The sequence below is a fragment of the Lithobates pipiens genome, unplaced genomic scaffold (genome assembly GCF_037356315.1).
Source record: "Lithobates pipiens isolate NorthernLeopardFrog02 unplaced genomic scaffold, aLitPip1_a1.2 Scaffold_1, whole genome shotgun sequence".
Taxonomy (NCBI): domain Eukaryota; kingdom Metazoa; phylum Chordata; class Amphibia; order Anura; family Ranidae; genus Lithobates; species Lithobates pipiens.
In genome coordinates, this window is record NW_027507685.1 from 169,217,367 (window position 1) to 169,240,691 (window position 23,325).

The 23,325-nt window shown below is 44.7% G+C and overlaps 1 protein-coding gene across 2 annotated transcripts in view; it reads left to right on the forward strand.

Moving 5' to 3' along the window:
- Positions 1 to 23,325, forward strand: part of LOC143978518 (deoxyribonuclease-1-like) — a 59,721-nt gene that overhangs the window by 33,070 nt on the left and 3,326 nt on the right. Inside the window, exons 7-10 of one of the 2 annotated variants that reach the window (XM_077478858.1) lie at positions 2,118 to 2,275; positions 4,542 to 4,638; positions 8,601 to 8,652; positions 12,963 to 13,246. In XM_077478858.1, the coding sequence (XP_077334984.1) occupies positions 2,118 to 2,275; positions 4,542 to 4,638; positions 8,601 to 8,652; positions 12,963 to 13,177 (522 nt within the window). In that variant the 3' untranslated portion in view covers positions 13,178 to 13,246. Of the gene's footprint in view, positions 1 to 2,117; positions 2,276 to 4,541; positions 4,639 to 8,600; positions 8,653 to 12,962; positions 13,247 to 23,325 lie in introns of those variants that run through there. The other variant, XM_077478859.1, reaches the window with a different exon arrangement.

The following is a 23,325-nucleotide window of genomic DNA, read 5'->3' on the forward strand; positions in this document are numbered from 1 at the left end:
GGTCAGGATAACAGAGATCAATCGTAGTCAAACAAGCTGGGTCAAGCACAGGAAACAGATCAGATATTGGGAACAGGTAGACACAGGAACAGGTATGAGCTGCAGATCAGGCAGCAAAGTCTCAGCTGAGGTGCTTAAATAATACAGTTTGGCACCAATCACTGAAATCAGTCTGCATTATTGTTAACACTTAGGTGAGATCCATGACACCCAGTCCTCCAACTATACCTCCCCAGTACCTCCCCAGTCTCCAACCATACCTTCCCAATCTCCAACCATACCTGCCCAGTCTCCAACCATGTCTCACCAACCTCCAACTATACCCGCCCATTCTCTATCCATACCTCCCCAGTCTCCATCCATACCTCCCTAATCCCCAAAAGATCCTGTCCCATCTCCAACAGAGCCTGCCCAGTCTTCATCCATACCTGCCTAGTCTCCAACCATGCCTTCCTTATTTCCAACCATACCTGCCCAGTCTCCAACCATACCTCCCTAGTCTCCAACCATACCTCCCAAGTCTCCAACCATGCCTTCCAGATTTTCAACCATACCTGTCCAGTTTCCAACCATACCTGCCCAGTTTCCAACCATACCTGCCCAGTTTCCAACCATACCTCCCCAGTTTCCAACCATACCTCCCCAGTTTCCAACCATACCTCCCCAGTTTCCAACCATACCTCCCCAGTTTCCAACCATACCTCCCCAGTCTCCAACCATACCTCCCCAGTCTCCAACCATACCTCCCCAGTCTCCACCCATACCTCCCCAGTCTCCAACCATACCTCCCCAGTCTCCAACCATACCTGCCCAGTCTCCAACCATACCTCCCTAGTCTCCAACCATGCCTGTATTAGTTCTGCCATCTTTGACCACCACCTGTAGCACTCCTATGGTCTCTGACTTCTATGGTATGTCCAGCCTCTGACTGTTTTCTGTACCATTACGTACACTGAAAAGTATATGCAGCCCTTTGGTAATGTCGCAAGAGACCCTTTATCATAGGTTGGCCTCCATTATCTATAGAACAAGGTGGCATTTATCAATATAAAATGTATGGGCTTATTATTAAATATGATAAGGACCGCACAGATCTGCAGATAATACAGCATAAATGCCTATAAATGAGAATAAATGCGTACGTGCATACATATGTTCTAAAAGAACTGTACGTGTCTAAATGCCAGTACTTTAGGCAGGTATTCTACACAGGATCTTCTGCTAGCAAGAGCCTGAACTCTGTGCAGAAAATACGCATATGCCCGAGTGAAAGAATTCCTGTATCATTAGTTCCATCTAGTGGCCAAAATGTAGGTATAGTTTTCTCATTGAGATATTTCAGAGTTATATCTTATTTTGGCCACTAGATGAAGCTGACGATACAGGCATTGATCTCTTAGACCGTACACACGGTCGGAGAATCCGTCGGAATGTGTCCTATCGGACCGTGTTGTTGGATAATCAGACTGTGTGTGGTATGCATCGGATTGATTCCGTCGGACCCAATTTTCCAACATGTTGGAAATATTTCCCGACCAACTGGGCCGGTCGGACATATTCCGATCATGTGTAGAGAATTTTGATCGGACCAAGTGCCACGCATGCTCAGATCAAATTCCTACATCAAAGCTATTGGCTACTAGCCTGAATGTAGTCCCATCGTAACAAAATTACGTCATCACGTTCTGAAAGATCGGATTTTTCGCCACCTTTGTCCGACCGTGTGTATGCAACAGTTTCGGACAAGATCTGACGGACAAAATCCGACGGGCAAAATCCGACGGATTTGGTTGTGGAAATCTCCGACAGTGTGTACAGGGGCTTAGAAGAATAATGGTGACATTTCGTTCAGCTTGCACGAATGCTTCCGACATGCTTGCAACAAATGTTTTATAAACAGACCCCCTAGTGATGACATCACTTGGTCTAAAATAAGGAATTTCATAAAAATTTTAATTTAAATAGGATGTTGATGAGAGTGGGAAAGAGGAAGCAGGTTAGGAAAAATGTAATAAAAAAACATGTAGACTTTGATTTGATTCATGCATGCTTTGTTATGCTCTTGTTCTTTTGTGATTGTACAGTATAATTTGCATTGGAAATTTTATCTTATACAGGACATTTTTATCTTGGGTGACTATAATGCTGGCTGCAGTTACGTGAAGAGTACGCACTGGCCCATGATTCGTCTTCGTCAGGAACCCAGTCTGCAGTGGCTGATTCCTGATAATGCAGACACCACTGTGAGCACCAACACAAACTGCCCATATGACAGGTGAGATAGAGGTGATGCCACATGGACTTGCCTGGAGAACTTAAAGAGAAAAATCTTATACATACTGTATAATTCCGACAATACTGAATTATGGCTACTAGATGGTGCTGATTATCACAGGAAATAAGTATGCTCCTTTAGCACCATCTAGTGGCCATAATGTGGTATTTTCTGCATTCTCACATTCAAATTTTAGAGAACATAGCCTGAGAGCATTTATTTTTTCCCCGTTTCCTAAAGCGGTCGTATACCACGGGACATTTTAATAATTTTTTTCCCCTGCAAGGTAAAGTCATAATGTGCTAGTATGCATTACATTATGTGAAACTTACCTCAAAACTAAGCTGTACCAGCGCCGCGATGTCAGTGCTGCAGCCATTTCCATCTTCACCCATCTTGCTTCCGGGTTTGCGGGCTCCGGAACTGGCCGTTTTTGCAAGCCGCCGTTCGCGGCACTGGGCTTGGAAGGAACGGCCCCCGTGGCCATTCCTTCAGAGTGCATGTGCCGGTGATGTAATTCGCTGCATGTAATGTAAATATCTCCTCAACGGCAGATGTTTAGAAGATATTTAAACTACCTATAGGTAAGCCTTATTATAGATTTACCTATAGGTAAAAGGCAGTAAAGGAAGATTTCTTCCCAACCACTAGGATCAAGCCTATTTTTTGACACTTGTTATTTACAAGTTAAAATCATTTTTTTTTTTTTGCTCGAAAATTACTTAGAACCCCCAAACAATATATATATATATATATATATATATATATATATATATATTATATAATTTTTTTTTGCAGACACCCTACAGAATAAAATGGAGATCATTGCAATACGTTATGTCACACTGTATTTGCTCAGCAGTCTTACAAACGCATTTTTTGGGGAAAAAATACACTTTTTTTAAAAAAAATTAAAAAATAAGAAAAAAAAGAGTGACGTTAGCCCAATTTATTTTTTTGTGAAACATAATGTTATGCCCGATAAATTGATACCCAACATGTCATGCTTCAAAATTGTGCCTGGTGGTAGAAATGGCGGCAAACTTTGGCACTTTGTCTCCACAGGCAACGTTAAAAAATGTCTACAGGTTACTAGTTTTTAGAAACAGAGGAGGTCTTTTTCTAGAATTATTGCTCTCGCTCTAACGATTGAGACGATACCTCCAATGTGTGGTTTGAACACCGTTTACATATGTGGGCGCGACTTACGTATGCGTTTGCTTCTGCGCGCGAGCATGGAGGGACGGGGTGCTTTAAAAAAAAAAAAAATCTTATTTATTTAACTTTTTATTTTTACACTGTCCCTTTAAAAAAAAAAATATTTGGATCACTTTTATAACTATTACAAGGAATGTAAACATCCATTGTAATAGAAAAAAAAGCATGACAGGACCTCTTAAATGTGAGATCTGGGGTCAAAAAGACCTTAAATCTCATATTTGCACTTAAAAGGAAAAAAAATAAGTATTTTTTTTTTCCTTTAAAAAAAACCTGTTCCTTTAAGGCCATTGGGCAGAAGTGACGTTTGACGTCGCTCTGGTCCTCCAAGGTGATAGAGTCGAGTGGGGGCCATCATGCCCTCACTCGACTTCCTGTCCATCAGGTTAAAAAAAAAATTCCCAGGATTGTCGCTAGTAAATCACGTCTCCAGAACTCAGTTGTCTCAAGCTCAGCCAAAGCTTTCAACTACTAGGGGGGAAATGCCTCATTGTGGCCACTAGATGGTGCTCACTATCATAGGAAAATAGATCTGTTTATCAGAACCATCTAGTTGCCATATTGCAGCATTTCTGCAGTCACACATTCAAAACATTTGGTTTTGCTACAATTGCACATGGTGAATTCACATGCAATTTCAATAGATGAACAGCTATGCATTTTTTTTTTCAGAAATACACTCCTAAGTAATATTTTTTTTCTCCCTTGTTTATTTAGTTCAAGATTGTAGCTAGTAGATATTGCCTATAGAACTCAGTTGTCCCAATCTAAGCGAAGGCTTTCAACTACCAGGAGGAAAATACTGTGATATGGCCACCAGATGGTGCTGACTAGCATAGGAAATCAGTCAGCTCCTCAGCGCCATCTAGTGGCTATAATACGTTTTTTTTTTTTTTTTTTTTGCTTTCACACAATCTAAATTGCAAACAATATAGCCTGAGAACATTCGGTCTTGCCTCACTCGCACAGGATAATAGACAAAGAGTTATGCAAATGTTTTATAAATACACCTCCTACGTGATATTTTTATCTCTTATTTTTTTTCTAGGATTGTAGTTGGTGGATCACGTCTACAGAACTCAGTTGTCCCTGGCTCAGCAAAGGCTTTCAACTACCAGGTGGCATACGGACTCACTTATGAGGAGGTGAGAAAACACATAGGTGGATAACCATATTTGTGGAAGTGCTATTTTTTATTTTTACCAATAGGCTTTTCAGATCACATGGTCAATTTCTTTTATATAGAATTAATATAATATTTACATTTAATCTAATCTGCTTTAATTGTGTCTACGCAATACCCTGAAATTTTTACCCTTTGTCTTGAATACCCCACTGTTCGGTTCACACCAGAACTCCCGAACAGGGGAAAAGTTCTGACCCAAATGGCATACCCCATTTATGTTAATGGGAGCCAAACAGGAAAAATTAAAGGCTTATATGCAAGTAATTGGCCATAAAAGGGGTATGGGGGTCCAGGTACTTCCCTGGGGGACATGTATCAATGCAACATTTTTTTTTTAAAAACATCATTTTTTTTTAGGAGCAGTGATTTTAATGATGCTTAAAGGGGTTGTAAAGGTAAATGTTTTTTCACCTTAATGCATTCTATGCATTAAGGTGAAAAAACATCGGACACTGCCGGCGCCCCCAGTCCCCCCGTTTTACTTACCTGACCCCTCGAAAATCCCGCGCTCGCCCCCGGCCTCCTCTTCGCCGCTCAGCCTGGCCGCTGATTGGCTGGAGTGGATGGATTGAAAGAAGCGCAGCCATTGGCTCGCGCTGCTGTCAATCACATCCAATGACGCAGCGCGCCGGGGGGCGGGGCCTTGTGATACAGCGAGCCGCTATAGCCGCTGGCTGTATCACGGGAGCGCGCCCGCAGGTGCTTCTCACCAATGCGAGGGAGCTCGCATGAACGTGAGAAGCACCTGCGGGAGGAAGCAGAGACAGCCGCCGAGGGACCCCAGAAGAGCAGGTTCGGGGCCACTCTGTGCAAAACGAGCTGCACAGTGGAGGTAAGTATAACATGTTTGTTATTTTAAAAAAATAAAAAATTTTGCTTTACAATCCCTTTAAAGTACAACAATAAAAATGAAAATAAATAATAAAAAAATAAAATACAGTGTCTGGGGGGTCCCCTTAGTCTGAATATAAAGTGGCACATCTGTAGCAAGTATAGAACATGCTGCAGCAAAAATAAATTTTTTAAAGGAAAAAAAAACAAGTCAAATCACATTTAAATAGATTAGCGGCTGCAATTGCTGGCACCCAGCTATTTAAAAAAAAAAGAAAAAAAAGAACGGGGTTGCCCCCTCCTCCCCCCAGAATCCATACCAGACCCTTTTCTGAACATGCAGCCTGGCAAGTCAGGAAAGGGTTGTTGGGGGGAGCGAGAGCGCCCCCTACTGAACCATACCAGGCCACATGCCCTCGCATGGGGGGGTGCTTTGGGGAGGGGGGCTCTTCCCCACAACCCTGGGCTGGGGTTGTGGGGGTCTGCAGGCAGGGGGCTTATTGGAATCTGGGCCTCCAGATCCCTGCTCCTCCCTATGTGAATGAGTATGGGGTACACGGTAGCCCTACTTATTCACTCAAAAAAAAAAAAAAGTAGCGGATTGGTGCATGCAGGGTCAGTGACGTCACAAGGGGGCAGTGCCACCAGGTGATGTTGCCGTGTGGCCCCGCCCTTACCTATATAAGAACTGTCAGGCGGTGGAGGAGGCATTCAGTGGTCGGCCGTTAATGAGTGCAGAGCGTTTTCTTTTCTTTTTTCGGTGGGATTGACGATGGATTTACATTTATTTTTTATTTTTTAATAAATTGTCAAAAACTGTCTGTGTTTTACTTTTTTGGTGAATGGGTAGGGGTACTATATACCGCATACTCATTCACATGGGGGGGGGGGGAGGGGCGGCATCTGAGGGGCTTCCAGAGTCCGATAAGCCCCCTGTCCGCAGACCCCCACAACCACAGCCCAGGGCTGTGCGGAAGTGATCCTTGTCCCCATCAACATGAGGACAAGGTGCTTTGGGGTGGGGGGGCAGAGTCCTCCTGCCCCAATGCACCCACTCCCCATGTTGAGGGCATGTGGCCTAGTATGGTTCAGAAGGGGGGTGCTCGCTCCCCCCCCCTTTCCTGACCTGCCAGGCTGCATGCTTGGATAAGGGTCTGGGGTGGATTTTAAGGGAAAAACTTTGGGGCCCTTTGGGTCTGGTATGGACTGGGAGGGGACCCCACGCCTTTTTTTTTTTTTTTTACTATTTTTTTTAACCAGCAAGTCTTTTTTGTTTTATTTATTCAGCTGTCAGCAGAGAAGCCCATTGATAGCTGATGACTTATCGGTTGTTAAGGATGCCGCGGACCTCTTCCCAGCCCCACTCCTTAACAACTACCTTATAGCTTTGCCCAATCAAGGCGCAGAATGTACTGTGCAGAGTCCAGTGCACTGCAGGGCATTTGGCAGAGCGAACAACCGCTGGACACCCTGCAAATTCGGGTGTTCCCTGCTCGGGGGGGGGGGGCAGCCAATGTTCGGCCCGAACCATCTCGCCCAACTCTAGTGCCTAGGCACTCCTGTGCTCACAGCATTATAGCAGTGTATCTGCAGTGTGAGTTCTAAGGCACTGCTGCCTCTAACTGCTAGTTTCTGTAGATCTGGTGATCTGGTCAGCACTGAGCTGCCCGTTGTTCTCCTTGCTGGAGGCTATGACATGAGGAAACAAAGCCCTGCTTCTACCAAGATGGCCACCTGCATATATAAGCAAAGGGTATGGGAAGTCAGTAATGGGGAAAAGATCAGATGCAAGGAGACCAAAGGCAAGACTTGTGACTAGTCCTTTGTCCTGTGCTTGCCTTTTTTTGGGCACAGCTTCCCATAAGCAGAATCCCATGATGGAAATGAGTAGTAGACAGTAGACCCCCCCCCCCCCCCCCCCCCCCCCCCCCGCGTTTAGCACATTTCCCAAAGTGTGATGACTGACACTTATTCAAATTCAGACTGGGCTTCCCTATTCATTTAAACCAGGGGGTTTCCAAACTTTCTAAACAAAGGCCCAGTTTACTGTCCTTCAAACTTTAGGGGGTCTGGACTGTAGAATATGTCCTGGTGCCAATGGGAATAAATAATGCCACATCTTTAGTATTAGGGGGAGAAATAGTGCCCCATCATTGGAATCAGTTGGTGTAATGGTGCCCTATTATTGGGATCAGTGGGGGGAATAGTGTCCCATCATTGTAGTTTATGGGAGGAATGGTGCCCCATCATTGGTATCAGTGGGAGGAATAGTGCCCGGCCATTGGTATCAGCAGAAGGAATAGTGCCCCATCATTGGTTTCAGTGAGATTAATAGTGCCCCATTGTCAGTGTAAGGAACTATGCCCCATTGTTGCTTACAGTGTCGAGAATATTGCACCAATGGCCGGACAAAAGCACGCAAAGAGCTGCTGATATAAACAAATCTATATTACCAGAAATAAGGAAGCTAACACATCCCCACTGTAATACCATTCCTGGTTCCTCTGATTTCCTATCCCTGGGACAGGAAGAGAGGGGAGGTCCCCCAAGGAATATCTCACCAGTGGGGCACAGGCATACCTATTCAAGAAAAAGCGTTTCTCAACACTTATCGCAGAGGAACACCTACAATTATTTATTAGGTCTTCAGGTTTCAGAGAACCTTTACCAAAAGAAAACAATCCACCAATGGGAAAAATGCCCTTTGGTGGTCAACAAGAAAAATACAACCCTTACAGTGGTGGTCAGGATGCCACCCTTACATACGGCTTAAAAGATAATTGGTTCAGGTCCTGGTTTTGCTAAGTGGCATTGGCCTTGGCACCACAAATGGGAGGTCAATCAGCCACAGCTCAAGAAGCCCCTAACAACCTCTGAAGAGACCCAGACTGAAAATGGTTGCAAACATAGATATAACGTTATCCTTTAAATTGCAAGCTCTCAAAGGTCGGGCCCCGTAACTCTATTGTCTTGAATTGTATTGTATCTGTACTGCCTCTCTTTATTTTGTAAAGAGATTTGTTGGCGCTATAAAAAAAACAAACTGTAAAATAATAAGAACTTACAGAGATTCTGCTTTTCTAACTGCAGACCAAGGCAGCTTCTGATCACTATCCTGTGGAGGTGGAAATACGTAATGACTGTGAGTATTCCAGTGCAATATTTATGGGTTCAAAAAAACTGAGAATTCAGCAGCCACAGCTTTAGGGCCAGATGATATGCAGCTGGTAAAGTCTGAGGCTTGCTTGCTAATAGAATAATGGAGGGAAGTCCCATTACCACCACCATCATGTTTTAATGAGTTTCCAAGTAGAACTATGGGCAAAATGGCATATTGTATATTATGAAGTCTGTCACTGGCATTAAAGTGGAACTCTAGACATGTCACAGTTTTAGTAAATCAAACCCAGTGATTACGTGATTGAGGAAGCCCAGGCACAGGCTTGCAAAGGGATGATCTTAGGCATGCGCAAGGGGTGTGCCAGGTGTGCCTGGGCACACCCTAATCACTCTGTGTGGTGCCAATTTCCCCTACTGCCTGGGCCTCCCCCCGTGTTGAGCCTCCCACCCCACTGCTACTGGCTTTCCTCCTCCCCTCTCTCCCTGGCTGCTGTGGGGGATGTTTCAGGATGGAGAGAGCAGGAAGGGGCTAATCAATATCTCATTTACCGTCCTCTTCCTTTTCTAAATGAACACACTCACTCATTGTACTCAATCATAACTGAAGCAGCGGCGACCCGTCCATTATGGGTAGCAGGGTGCCGCCTCCTATCTCCAGGCTACCCCACTATATGCAATGGATAGACTCATGCATAGCATGAATATATCCACAGCCACCGTGGCCGTCCCCTATTTCAGGGCACCGGGCGCATGAATTACAGTGGCATTTTTTTTTAAGCACCTGGTTAGAGCCAGAGGCTCTAATAGGCTTCAAAATAGAGTGGGCTCGGGTCACAGAAAATACGACCGGAGCCCACCTGTGTTCGCTGTTGAAACACTGATCCTCAATTCAGCCAATCAGAAGCAGTTGAAAGACCCATTTTCTGATTGACCAATAAGAGAAGACCCTCGTTTGGCTGCCAAGGAGGTAGGAAAACAGAAGCAGTCGCCATGATGACCCGTGGAGAGCAGGAGAGCAGAAGGCTGCTGCTGCTGAGCAGGGGAAGCCACCGGTGATGGGGTAAATATGACCGGGTGGGGCAGACTTTACGCCCCCCCCTTCCACAACCGAGGGATAGTGGCTGCAGAGAAAGGCAAGTGGGTTTGAGCTTTGGGGTGCACAACCTAATGCAATAGGGGATGATGTTGCCTTGGCTTTAGGATCATCTTAAAGGGTCAGTAGAAAAGGGTTCAGGATGGGTTCATATCTTTGTTACCCCAATGCATTGTATTGCACCATTCATGTGTTGGTGCATTAGGGGGAGGACGCAACTACATTGAGGACACAGATTCCCCAATTCCTTTCTCTGCAGCCTCAGCATTGAAGATATATTTATTTATTTTCATGGTTGAAGTAGACGGACTTGTGTCTTTTTTCAACCTGACTATGTAATGTAATGCACACAGGAGCGATCATTATCAATTACTGTGTCCATTTAGAAACAGAAGGGGCCAGTAAATGACATATTTTCCAGGCCCTTCCCTCAGTCCTGACAACTGACACATCCTCCTGTGTACCCGCAAGTACCCGGTGTAGGGTTGTTGCTTTTTCTTCAAGCCAAACCCGAACACTTTAATGGCACACAGCTAATTATTTTTTTTAGACCCAGGGCACCTTTGGGCTCTCCAAAGAGAATAGTAATGTGGCACACATAGCGCCTCACCCTCCTGCCAGGCCTTGTTCTGAGCCACATTTCTAAATGAATAATGTGTCTGGGTTTCAGGTGGATTAATCTCGGACACATGATTCAAATCCCGGACAGGTGGCATCCTTAGCCGGGAGGGAGAGGAAAGCCTTGGGGAGCTAGGTGGACTCAAGCGTGTGGCTCGGAAGCAAGCCTGTATGAGTGTCCCCATAGCAAGCGGGTTGCTGTGGGGCCACTCGGTGAGGGGTGGGCCAGGAGCAGTAGAACGGAACCACAGAAAAGGAGGATTGGTGCTGCTCTGTGAAAAACCATTGCGCAGAACAGGTAAGTATAACATGTTTGTTATGTTAAAAAAAATTACCCTTTACAATCACTTTAACTGCTTCCCAAACACAATATGGTCAAAAGATGGCTACAGTGCAGTCATCAAGTTCTGGGAAGGCGTCCATGGATGGCGTCCCAGAACTCCGCTTCCTGCACGCCCCCCTGGGGCACACATCGGGCGCGCTCCATGAGAGCTGTGTCCGTTGGACATAGCTGATCACAGATTGCAGTAAAGGGACAATCACGTTGGCCCTTTAATATGTGATCAGCTGTGTCCAATCACAGCTGATAACACATAAACAGACTTACCGGTTATCGGCATTCCTTTCCTCACACACGGTGTCTGTGTGAGGAAAGGATTGCTGATAACTGACAAGGCTTTCAGTACATTGTTTACATTGATGATCAGAGCACTTATCATCAGTGCCCTGATTATCAGTGCAGCCCAAATAGTGCTCATCATTGCAGCTTATCACTGCCCATCAGTACTGCCTATCAGTGCCGCCTCATCAGTGCCCATCAGTGCAGCTTATCAGTGCCACCTCATCAGTGCCCATTAGTGCAGCCTCATCAGTGCCCATTGGTGAAGCCTCATCAGTGCAGCCTTAACAGTTCAGCTTCATCAGTGCCCAACAGTGCAGCTTCATCTGTGCCCATCAGTGCAGCTTAACAGTGCCATCTTATCATTGCCCATCAGTGCAGTCTCATCAGTGCCCATTAGTGCTCATCAGTGCCACCTCATCAGTGCCCAACAGTGCAGCTTCATCTCTGCCCATTAGTGCAGCTTATCAGTGCCACCTCATCAGTGCCCATCAGTGCAGTCTCATCATTGCTCATCAGTGCAGTCTCATCAGTGCCCCCTCATCAGTGCTCATCAGTGCCACCTCATCAGTGGCCATCAGTGCAGCCTCATCAGTGCCCATCAGTGCAGCTTATCAGTGCCGCCTTATCAGCTTCATCAGTGCCCATCAGTGCAGCCTTATCGGTGCCCATCAGTGCAGCCTCCTTAGTGCCCATTAGTGCAGCTTATCAGTGCCGCCTTATCAGCTTCATCAGTGCCCATCAGTGCAGTCTTATCGGCGCCCATCAGTGCAACCTCATCAGTGCCCATCAGTGCAGCTTATCAGTGCCGCTTTATCAGCTTCATCAGTGCCCATCAGTGCAGCTTATCAGTGCCGCCTTATCAGCTTCATCAGTGCCTATCAGTGCAGCCTTATCGGTGCCCATCAGTGCAGCCTCCTCAGTGCCCATTAGTGCAGCTTATCAGTGCCGCCTTATCAGCTTTATCAGTGCCCATCAGTGCAGCCTTATCGGCGCCCATCAGTGCAGCCTCATCAGTGCCCATCAGTGCAGCTTATCAGTGCCGCCTTCTCTGCTTCATCAGTGCCCATCAGTGCAGCCTCATCAGTGCAGCTTATCAGTTCCACCTCATCAGTGCCCATCAGTGCAGCTTCATCCGCGCACATAAGTGAAGAAGATCATTTACTTAGTTTCTGTTCTAAAATTTTGCAAATAAGAAAAGCATTTCTTTTTTTCAAGTTATTTTTATTTAGCAAAAAATAAAAAACCCAGTGGTCATTAAATACCACCAAAATAAAGCTCTGTCTCAAAAGAATTATAAAAATGTCATGGTTACAGCGTTGCTTGACCGCACAATTATCATTCAAAGTGTGACAGCGCTGAAAGCTGAAAATTGGCCTGGGCAGGAAGGGGGGTGAAAGTGCCTGCAATTGAAGCAATTGAAGGTTTTAAAAAGTCCTTTAGGTGTGATGAACTTTTGTATCAGGTGCGCCTCCGTACACATCCAAGTTTTAATGCTAGTGACAGACTGGCAATTTTTTTAAAATTTTGCCCATAGGTATGCTCTAATAAAAGTAATCATTTACTGAGCCAGCTACATCGCCAGGGCCTATTATATTGTGCCAATAGGCATCCACTGTGTTATTTTAACAATATGTAAAATCAGATTTGTGAATGCTTCATTGGAAAAATGGCCAGGGGGCCCAGTCACACCATGGAACTGCGGTATCGTGCCTCCACACACATTACATGCTTTGATGCAATGTGACGTAATTCATTCTGATTGGTACCCCAATGGACCTTGCCAGCTAATGCTGCACCCTCCAAAAATGCTACATGCACCATTTCTGGCAGTATGCCGCAATTTGGTGTTTTCTGACACATGTAGCGCGCATTGCGGTAAAGCATGTGATAATACGTACGTTACCGCTAAACCGTGGTGTATATGGGCCCCAATAGGTATAAAGCACAGTTATTTCTTAGAAACCTTTAAGCAACAACTTATCTTCCCTTCCTCTTTCAGCTTCATACAGCGGTCAGAAATTTGGAGTCAGTGCTAGTATTGGGATAAGCGGAGGCCTTTCCCTAAATGGCGTCTGTGACTGTGTGGGGGTGGATTTTACATCCTGCGTGGGGCGCTGTGGTGCCAATTCGAGTGGCTATCCCTGTAACTGCAATGCCACGTGTAGCAGCAGCCAAAAGTGTTGTGCGGACTATGCAGCAGTCTGCAAAATTTGAATACTTTGCGTGAACATGTACTTGTGAAGTTTAAAATTGTTTAGGCCACCAATAAATCATTGCTATCAAGTATGTTCCCACAATGATTTTTTTCTCTCTTGAAAAAAAAATAAAAAATACTAGGCCAATTTATAAAAACTGCAGAAAATCAATGCGCATGTGTAACAGGCAGCTTTGTGTCTTTTCAACGTTTTGAAAAATAGAAGCATTGCATTAAATTGGCATGTGGTTTAAAGGTTGTGTGGTTAAAATAGAAGTATGGGTTTTATTTTATTTTTTAAGAATCATACTTTCCCAATACCGAACGATCAAACACTGCCGATCGCTCGGTTCTTACAGCTCCCTGAGCAGAGATCCAGTGACTGTCAGACACAGCTCTCTGCTCTGCCCCTCCCACGCTCACTGGAGCGCTGGGCTGTGGAGGGGGTGGGAGCAGACTGATCAGGCTCTCAGCTGCTGAGAGGTTGAGCCGGTTGCCCCTCCAGGCATGTGGGCAGATCCCGACTATATGCGTCATCAGCTGGCAGCAGGCTTCAGCCCACCATCTGCTGAGAACGGGTCACAGGAGTGCAGAACAAACTGTGATCCACAAGAAAAGTACAGCCCAACAAGCTTTATGGCAGGCAAGTTTAGCAGGTGTAGCTTAAACCCCAATTCCATGCTATAAGCTTAAGCCCTCCAGTCCTTTGCCCCCCCCCCCCCCCATTGCAGGGCCAGACTGTGGGCTAAGCAAAAGAGGCAGCTGCTTTGGGCACTTTAGCAGTAGAGGGACAGAAAAAGAGCTGGACCTGCAGCCTATGCTCATGTGGGGGGGGGGGGGGGGTGCACACCTAGGGTTGGCACCTTTTCTTCAAGTCAAACCCGAACACTTGAGCGGCACACAGCAATTTATTTTTTCTAGAATAAACCAGGGCTCAACATTTCAAGTCCTGAGCTACTAGCCAGGCCTCAAGGGTTAATCGCCACTAGTTGCCCCACCTTTATACTGGTTTTGAAATTTACAAATGCAGCAATTAAGAAATTGGATAAGAGGTTTAGCACATAAAAAGTGCATTTTATAAACAATTATATAAATCAGAAAAAAATGAGGGACAAATAAGGAGGAAAGATGGACATTGTTCCAAATCAGGAATAGTCCCTCTAAATCAGGGACAGTTGGGAGCTATGCATCCTTTAACAACTGACCTTCACTGGGATGATGCATTGATGATTGCTCATACTGTTAGTTTCTATTCAAATTTAGAAGCAGGAATCAATAAATGCAAGTAGTGTTTCACCCTCTTGTAGGCCATTTACAGAGGGGTCGGAATTTGAGAGGAAGAAGCAGCACAAGTGGCCGATAAGTTCATATTTTTTACAAGAAGCATGTTGATAGCAGTGGACAGCAAAGTGACAGAGAGAAGCGCTCACTACTGTGCAGCTTCTCCTTTCATCCAGGACCTGGATGACCTAGACTCACAGGAAGTGGGTTGAATGATGCTGGTGATCAGACCGAGGACATATAATGGCAGAAAAAAGTACTGCAGGTTAAATCTCTGGACTGAAGATGAATATTGTGGCAAAAGTTGGTTTCCCTATTTTATCTTTTAAGGCTATATATTTTATCTTGTTATTTTAGACTGGAGCTGTGCTTTAGACAAAGAGAAATTTGTGGCCAATGCTTATGTACACTCAACTGCCACTTTATTAGGTGTTCAATTGCTTGATAACACAAATAGTTAATCAGGAAATCACATGGCAGCAACTCAATGCATTTAGGCATCCAGACGTGTTGAAGACGACTTGCTGAAGTTCAAACTGAGCATCAGAATAGAGAAGAAAGGGAATTTAAGTGACTTTGAATGTGGCATGGTTGTTGGTGCCAGATGGGCTGGTCTGAGCATTTCAAAAACTGCCGATCTGCTGGGATTTTCACACATAACCATCTCTCGGGTTTACAGAGAATGGTCTGAAAAGGAGAAAATATCCAGTGAGCTGCAGTCGTGTGGAGGAAAATGCCTTGATGTCAGAGGTCAGAGGAGAATGGGCAGACTGGTTGCAGATGATAGGAAGGCAAAAGTAACTCAAATAACAACTGGTTGCACCCAAAGAATGCAGAAATACCATCTCTGAACACACAACACATCCACCTTGAAGCAGATAGCTGATAGGAGAGGCACCCAGTGTAGTCTTCTGCTGTAGCCTAACAACAGGAAAATGGGGCTACAATTCGCACAGGCTCATCAAAATTAGAAGATTGGAAAAAAGTTGCCTGGTCTGACGAGTCTCGGTATCAGCTGCAACATTTGTCATAAAGAACATGAAAGCATGGATCCATCCTACCTTCTATCACCGGTTCAGGCTGGTGGTGGTGGTTTAATGGTGTGGGGAATATTTTCTTGGCACACTTTGGCACCCTTATTTTCCAATTGAGCTTCGTTTAAACGTCACAGCCTACCTGAGTATTGTTGCTGACCATGTCCATCCCTTTATGTCTACAGTTTCCCCATCTTCTGATGGCTCCTTCCATCAGAACAATGCACCATGTCACAAAGCTCAAACCATCTCACCACTGGGCAATGAGGTCACTGTACTCCGATGGCCTCCAGTCACCAGCTCTCAATCCAACACAGCACCTTTGGGTTGTGGTGGAATAGGAGATTTGCATCATGGATGTGCAGCCCAAAAATATGCAGCAACTGCGTGATGCTATCATGACAATATGGACCAAAATCTGAGTAATGTTTCCAACACCTTGTTGAATCTATGCCACAAAGAATGAAGGCAGTACTGAAGGCAAAAGGGGGTCCAACCCATTACTAGCAAGGTGTACCTAATAAAGCGGCTGGTGAGTGTATATATTTGCATGTATTAGAATACAAGCTTGAAATGAACGTATCAGCTTCTCAATACAGAGAAGCCATTCTCAACATTTTTACTCCAGAGAAATACTTAAAATACATTTTAGGTTTTGAGGAACCTCTGCTAAAACGGATTCATTGGGGGCCATTGGGAAAAGTGCCCCTTATGTTGGTGGTCGGTGGGAAGAATACCCCCATTACAGTGGTGATCAGAATGCTCCCCTCACAGGCAGCTAAAAAGATCATTGGTGTCATGCCACTGGCTCTCCCAACTGGAAATATGTAGACACCATCAAATAGGAGGTTATTGAACCACAGGTCAAAGAATCCTTAGCAATCTCTTGAGGAATCTTAGGCCGCGTACACACGCGGGGACTGTTCGCTCAACTTTGTCCGCTGAACAGTGTTTCGGCGGACAGTCCGCTCGTGTGTGGGCTTTCAGCGGACAGTCTGCTGAACAAAGTTTTTCGGAAATTCCGAAAAACTGTCCACTGAAACTTTGTTTCAGCGAACAGTCCGCCCGTGTGTAGGCTTGTTCGTCAAACTAAGTTCCGCGCATGCTCAGAAAGGATTTACACGCCGAAGTTTGCATTGCAGTGTATAGGACGTCGTTTTCTAGTCCCGTCGTACGTGCCGGTCACGTCATCGTGCACGGTTTCAGCGGACTGTTCATTCGTCGTGTGTGGGCAAGTCCGTCCATGCTAATTTTGAGCGGACTGTCCGCTGAAACTGTTTGACGGACAAAGTTGGGCGAACAGTCCCCGCGTGTGTACGCGGCCTTAGAGTTCCATGGAACCTTGATTGAGAAATCTAAAACAGAGCATATAAAACCTTAGAACACAAACCTGCTATTTTTACAGCAAAACAATAGCTTGCTGTGTAGTCATAATTTAGCAACAGCAACGTGATCACAGTTTGAACGGGCAAGCCAAAGAGCTTTTAGTTTGCTGTTCAGATCAGACTACTACTGCCTCACCCACCCACTGAGCTGCCCGCTTTCCCACTTGTTCTGATTACCTTGGTGCCCTTGAAGAGCTACCCTGATGGTCTCAAACCCACCCCCACAAAGCCTAGTTGTTCCACCAAATCTTTGTGGTGGTATGTTGGAGACCATTGGAGGAGCTCTTCTAGGGCAGTGTCTTTTAACCTTTTTTCAGTCAAGGCTTTAGAATTGTGCACAGTCCCGGGGCACAGAAGGTGGGTAGGATTTTTTGCACGTTCCCACACGTCATATTTTTAATGGACTGTTCTATGCAAGTAGGACACACAAAAGGGTGCCTTTAGGATTTTTTAAATTGCGCAACACCAAAGCACATGGTACTGTAATACCATGCGTTTTAGCAGATGCAAACATATGCGTATTTTCTAGATGAGTGGGGGTGTCATTAAGAATGAATGGTACACATGCACTTGTGTAAAAGGCACTTCCCCTCCTCCTAGCAGGAACCCCCAATCCCAGATCCCCACTCCTAACACAGTTTTGCTAGAAATAGTACAGATAGTAGCAGGGAGGAGGTGGTCCAGGCTGTGTTCTCTCTCTTCTCTGTGCACAGGAGTTAACATGGGATGGTGCTCAGACTGGACTGTTGCCACGCACCCCTGAGGACTGTTTGTGGCACCCCGGTTGAAGAATACTGTTCTAGGGCATGGTGGTCTTCAGTAGAAAATGTTATTGCAGGTCTATAACCATGCATACACCCAATGGCTTGCATTCAGGGCTGGGTTCGTACTTGCTAGCCTTAACATTATACTAACAAATCCATGTCATAGCCATACGGGACACACAAAGTCCAGAGGCCGAAAAAAACAATTTTTCCACTCTATGTCAATACAAACACTAAAGTCTAGGAGACTAAAAACTTGTCCTGGAAAGGCTATCCACAAGATTTAGGCTCGGTTCACATATGAGCCCCATCCGTCGCAAAGCAGGGGTCTGGTGTGTGCTGGTTCACCATTTCAGGTCCGATTTCAGTCTGAATTTTGGGCTGAATACGGACCTGAAAAAAACAAAAAAGGCACACATTTTTCCTGCAAAACACACCAAACCTGCTGCGGAGATATGTGAACTCCATAGAGAGCCGGTCATAATCTCCTGCTATGCGGAAAAATCCGCTTCCAATTTGCATAGGTGTGAACCCAGCCTTAGGAGAGTGTCTATGGAGATGTTTGACCATTCTTACAGAAGCGCATTTGTGAGGTCAGGAACTGATGTGGACAAGAAAGCCTGGTTCGCAGTCTCCGCTCTAATTCACCCCAAAGGTGTTCTATTGGGTTGAGGTCAGGACAATCAAGTTCCTCCATCCCAAATTTTCCCATCCATGTCTTTTTGGACCAAGCGTTGAAGTTGTCAGGAAAGACAGAGGCATCAGTGCAGAGAATTTAATCTTTATTTTTCAGCTAACCAACCTGTCCTCAGTAGCTCATCCATTTCTTTCAGCATCTCAAAGCTAAGGGCTTCAGTGAAAATTTTAAGAAATCAAAAAAAAAAAAAAAGTTGTAGTAGTAATAACAATGATCAGCACAATATTTTATATAGCGTGTATAACATGTTACCCCTCCTGCACACAATTACTCTATAACACTTGTGGGTGGGTGCAGCATGATGGAGGAGGCAATATCAAACACACAAATCAGGTGCAGTTAATAGAACTTGTATTGAAGCAAAGGCAGAACAGTTCACAACAATCCTGGTGGCAAGAAGCCCAACCAGGAACATTAATGGAAGCCAACAGCCTGTATCTGCATTTTCAGCCAAACTGACAGCATTTGTCTGGAGGGGCGTAATGTGGTCTGGCCTGGTCGGTCCATAGCCCAAGAGGCAAGGTGTTTAAGGAGGGTGTGGAGCCCTACATTTTCCCTACCTGTCTGTAACCTTTCCCTATCGCTAATACTGTCCCTGACAGACAGGAAACCTGTCCGTACACTACCCACACCGGAATGCGCACCATACCTAGGGACCAGGGTCTTAAATAGACTCTGACACACCTAAGATGGCTGCCAGAGTCAGTTGGGTAGCCAGAATCCAACCGGATCACTGCCCCAGTGACTCAGGAAACTATAGAGGAATCATGCTCCTCCTGACTTCCTTTCCCTCTGCATTGCCAGTAAGGATGACTGCCACTTGCAGTGGAGAAAACAGACTTCACCTGCCTAGACACTAACACAAGCTTCTTTAAACTGTGGGATTTTGGGCAAAACTACAAACAAATGTCAGTTTTTTTAGCTGGGACAATCTGGGATTTTATCAGCCAGAGTTAAGTACACAGGGTTAATCTCAGTGCTCGCTGAGATGATCAGAAGCTCTGAGGACAATAAAGGGGTACAGGGATAGCGGTCAGTGTCAATAGTAACCTCTGCAGCCCTTGGTGATACAATGATGGATATGTGCCATGCACATAGATTTTCTGTATTTATGTAGCGGTAACCCCGTAGGGGGTGCTAGTAACTGTAATCCTTCTTCAACCCTGCCCAGCCAGGCACACACTTTTCAGTCTCTCCTTAGAAAAAAAGCAGTCCTTGTACTTGTTTTTATTGAGGGCAATAAACTTGGATGGGAATAGGGAAATGATGAAATGCACAGATGATTGAAAGTCAATGTTGGGACAGAACTATATACACTCCTGGTATATTCAATCTCCTCTCTTCCTTTAGCACAACACTTGCTTGCAGACTATCTCTCCTTGACTCCTCCAGCACATCACATTCTTTCACTCTCTGGACCAGCTAGTACAGATAGATAGGCCTGACATTGGCTCAGCCAGGCCTTAAAATGGCCTTTGCAGGCAGGGACCGCGGGCCCCTATAGTGTAGAAAAATATGGTAGTCCTTGGTGCTAGCTGTCCAGGTGGCTACTGAGCCCAGTACACCATCTTCAGGCCCTGTCAGCCCACCTGGCTGCAGCTGCCTCACTCTCCACTGCCCATAACACCACAGTCCATCCCACTGGCTCTGCACCCATCTCAGACTGCAATCTCCCAGTCTTCTCAGGCGTGACTCCCCAGTCCTTCTGACTGTGTTGTTGCACTCACCAGCCCTCCTGGCTGTGATCTGAAATTCCTCTCTGGAGACTTGCTCGGCAGTGCTTCTCCTACTGTCCTCTCTTGCTCCTCCTAGCCAGGACACCTGTGTGTTGCAAGAGGGTCCTGTCCGCACCCGAGCCCAGACCCAATGTTACACCCCCCCCCAGACTGGGGAGCTTCCTGAAAGGCCACAACAGCCACTCCATTTCCAGCTTCCACCCAATCACAACTCCTCCCCAACTGGGCTGACCCTGGGTATTTAAGGAGGCCTGCCTCCTGCCAATCCAAGTTGAGGATTGGTCAGGGCTCCTCAGAATGCCTCAGGCAGCTCCACCTCCCCTCTCCTCCTTCCTTTCCAGAAAACACCAGAAAATTCTGGAAAGAAGTGGGAGGTGTTGGTGATGCTGCCTGTGAGTCACCCAGCCCTGTGAGTTACTCCCAACCCAGATCAAAACACACACCCATCCAACCCTGAAACTGTACCTACTCTACCCAAAAAAAAAACACACTAGAGGGTGCTACATTTAATTTAAATTAAGAGCCCCCTAATAGGGTCCTCTTCCAACCTCAGGCCCCAAAGCATCTGCACGGGCTGCTATTTCTATTTTTACACCACTGAAAGTTAATACACTGTACTCTGTAGTCTCAAACAGTGCAGAGACAGCAGTAGTAAGGACCCAATCTGTTTGCACTGGCAGCCAGTTTGGAACTTTTTATTATATATAGCAATGCGTTTATGACATTTAGTAATAGGTTGCATGCTGCCCCTAACTGCCCTGCCATCATAGGCCTCGCACTTTTACATGATCAGCCGTGCTAACCTCTGGCTGCACCGTACTGGCATTCTACGACTGATGTACCATTTACTAGATCCAGACAACCAAAGATGCCCTTTTTAAACATGCAACTCTTAAACTGATGCTCCTCTGGCAAAATACTCTGCAAAAAATAAAAATGGAAATTTTATGCCATGGGAAAAGTTTGACTTTTCTCCTTAATTAAATCAAAGCTTATATTTATTCCCAACATGTTTAATCAACATGTAATTAGATCAGTTAAAGCAATTACAGTAATTAAAAAAACCACAGCAGCCAAAATTAGTTTAAATTACAGAACTCCAGGCAAATGTTTTAAGGCACCCCGTATTTCAGGTATGTGTTCATGAAAAGGAAAGTGAAATCTCTCTTTGTGCTGAATCTCTTCATATTAAATTAGATAGTAGAGGTAAGCTGAAATTAGACTTGTAAAAGTTTCTGTTCTGTAAATGGATGACCATGAAGGAGAGGTATATGGGTAGGCTTATAGGAGAGAGAGAGAGAGAGAGAGAGATTGGTGATGTTTACTAGTGCACTTAGTTTCCTTTTGAATTCATTTAACGAATTTTGACAAATTTGTTAATTTGGAAATATCCTAATTAACAAAAACCCATTTATTCCGAAAAGCCGGAAATTCTAAATGTCACAAAATGTAGAAAATCCCAAAATTCGGAAATTAAAAAATCCAAAGATAAAAAACGCAAATTCAAAAGAACAAAAATCTGAAGATTCAAAAACTCAAAAATTCTAAAATCTGAACTAATAATAACTTGGCTGCTGAATGACCAGGTCCTTTTTTGCGATTTGGCACTGCGTCGATTTAACTGACAAAAAAAAAAAAAACACAATATTTTGTACCTTTTGCTATAATAAATATCTCCATTTTTTTATTTAAAAAAAAGCAATTTTTTTCTCAGTTTAGGCGATGTGTATTCTTCTACATATTTTTGGTAATAAAAATAAGCATATATTGATTGGTTTGTGCAAAAGTTATGGCGTCTACAAAATTGGGGATAGATTTATAGCATTTTTATTATTTTTTTATTTTACTACTAATGGCGGCGATTTGTGATTTTTATCGTGACTGCAACATTATGGTGGACACATCGGACACTTTTGACACATTTTTTTGATCACTGCTATAAAAATGCACTGATTACTTTAAAAGTGTCACTGGCAGGGAAGGGGTTAACACTCGGGGGCTATCAAAGGGTTAACTGTGTTCCCTCTCTGTGTTCTAACTGTAGGCGGGAGGGGACTGTCTAGGGGAGATTACAGATCGCTGTTCGTACTTTGTATGAACACACGATCAGTCTCTTCTCCCCTCAGAGAACCGTGATCTGTGTGTTCTCGGTGTGTCACAAGCGACTGCGGGAACCTGGCTTTCATCGCGCCCGCCGGGCACTCGCATCAGCTCTGGGGGTGAGCCACAGGGCGAAGCGACATAACATAACGTTGTTTTGCCCAGCCGTGCCATTCTGCCTCAGTGAAACTGCGATGGCTGGTCGGCAAGTGGTTAACTATTAAATTATAGGTATTGGAATCTCCTTTCAAATTTGGCTGTTAGTAAATGTAACTAATACGAATTTATCCAAAGTTACAAATTATCCGAAATAACGAATGCCGTATCTAAACGAATGGAACGTAATGAATTAATAATAATAAATAACAATAATAAAAACTTTTTTTATTATTATTATTATTAATAATTAGTTCCATTCCATTGGTTTAGATGCGGCATTCGTTACTTCGGATAAACTTGTATTCATTACGTTCAATAACAGCCAAATTTGAAAGGAAATTTCAATACCTATAATTTAATAGTTATTATTACTAAGTTAGCTATTATTTTAAATTTTTTAATTTAGTACTTTTAAATTTATTAATAACGAAGGACCCGGAAAAAAAAAAGGAATGAAACAAAAACAAAAGAATTTTTCAGCAGTGCACATGTCTAATGTTTACTGAGATTACAAAAAGACATGCCCCAGAATTCATGAAGAGACACACTTTAGAATTGTAGCGTGCTTCTGAAAAATGATAGATTCGGGAGTGTTCGGATCGGACCCGCCAGGAAGCCATCACTGCACATCACCAATCATGGGCAGCGTGTGCATGTGCAGCTGCGGGCCGGGAAATGCCCTGCTGCCTAGGATTGGCAGTATGCAGTGACAGCTTCCTGGTGGGTACGATCTGAACACTCCTCAGCCCATCCCTTCTCCTGAACAACAAATGACAATGCTTGCACCAAATTCAATTACCTTTTGGAAACAGGTACGCAAATGTATTGCATGGTGGAGAGAGGCACTGAGGTCAGACTGTCAATACCCCTGGGCTGCACAGCCAACAGAGTCATAGCAATCAATGACACATCTCTGGCCCCATTCAGCTCTCAAATATAATCATTGCTGTGCATTTGTTGACATTCAGTGGTTGGCCAAGGAATCTTCAGGAATGGGACATTGGTTACTAGG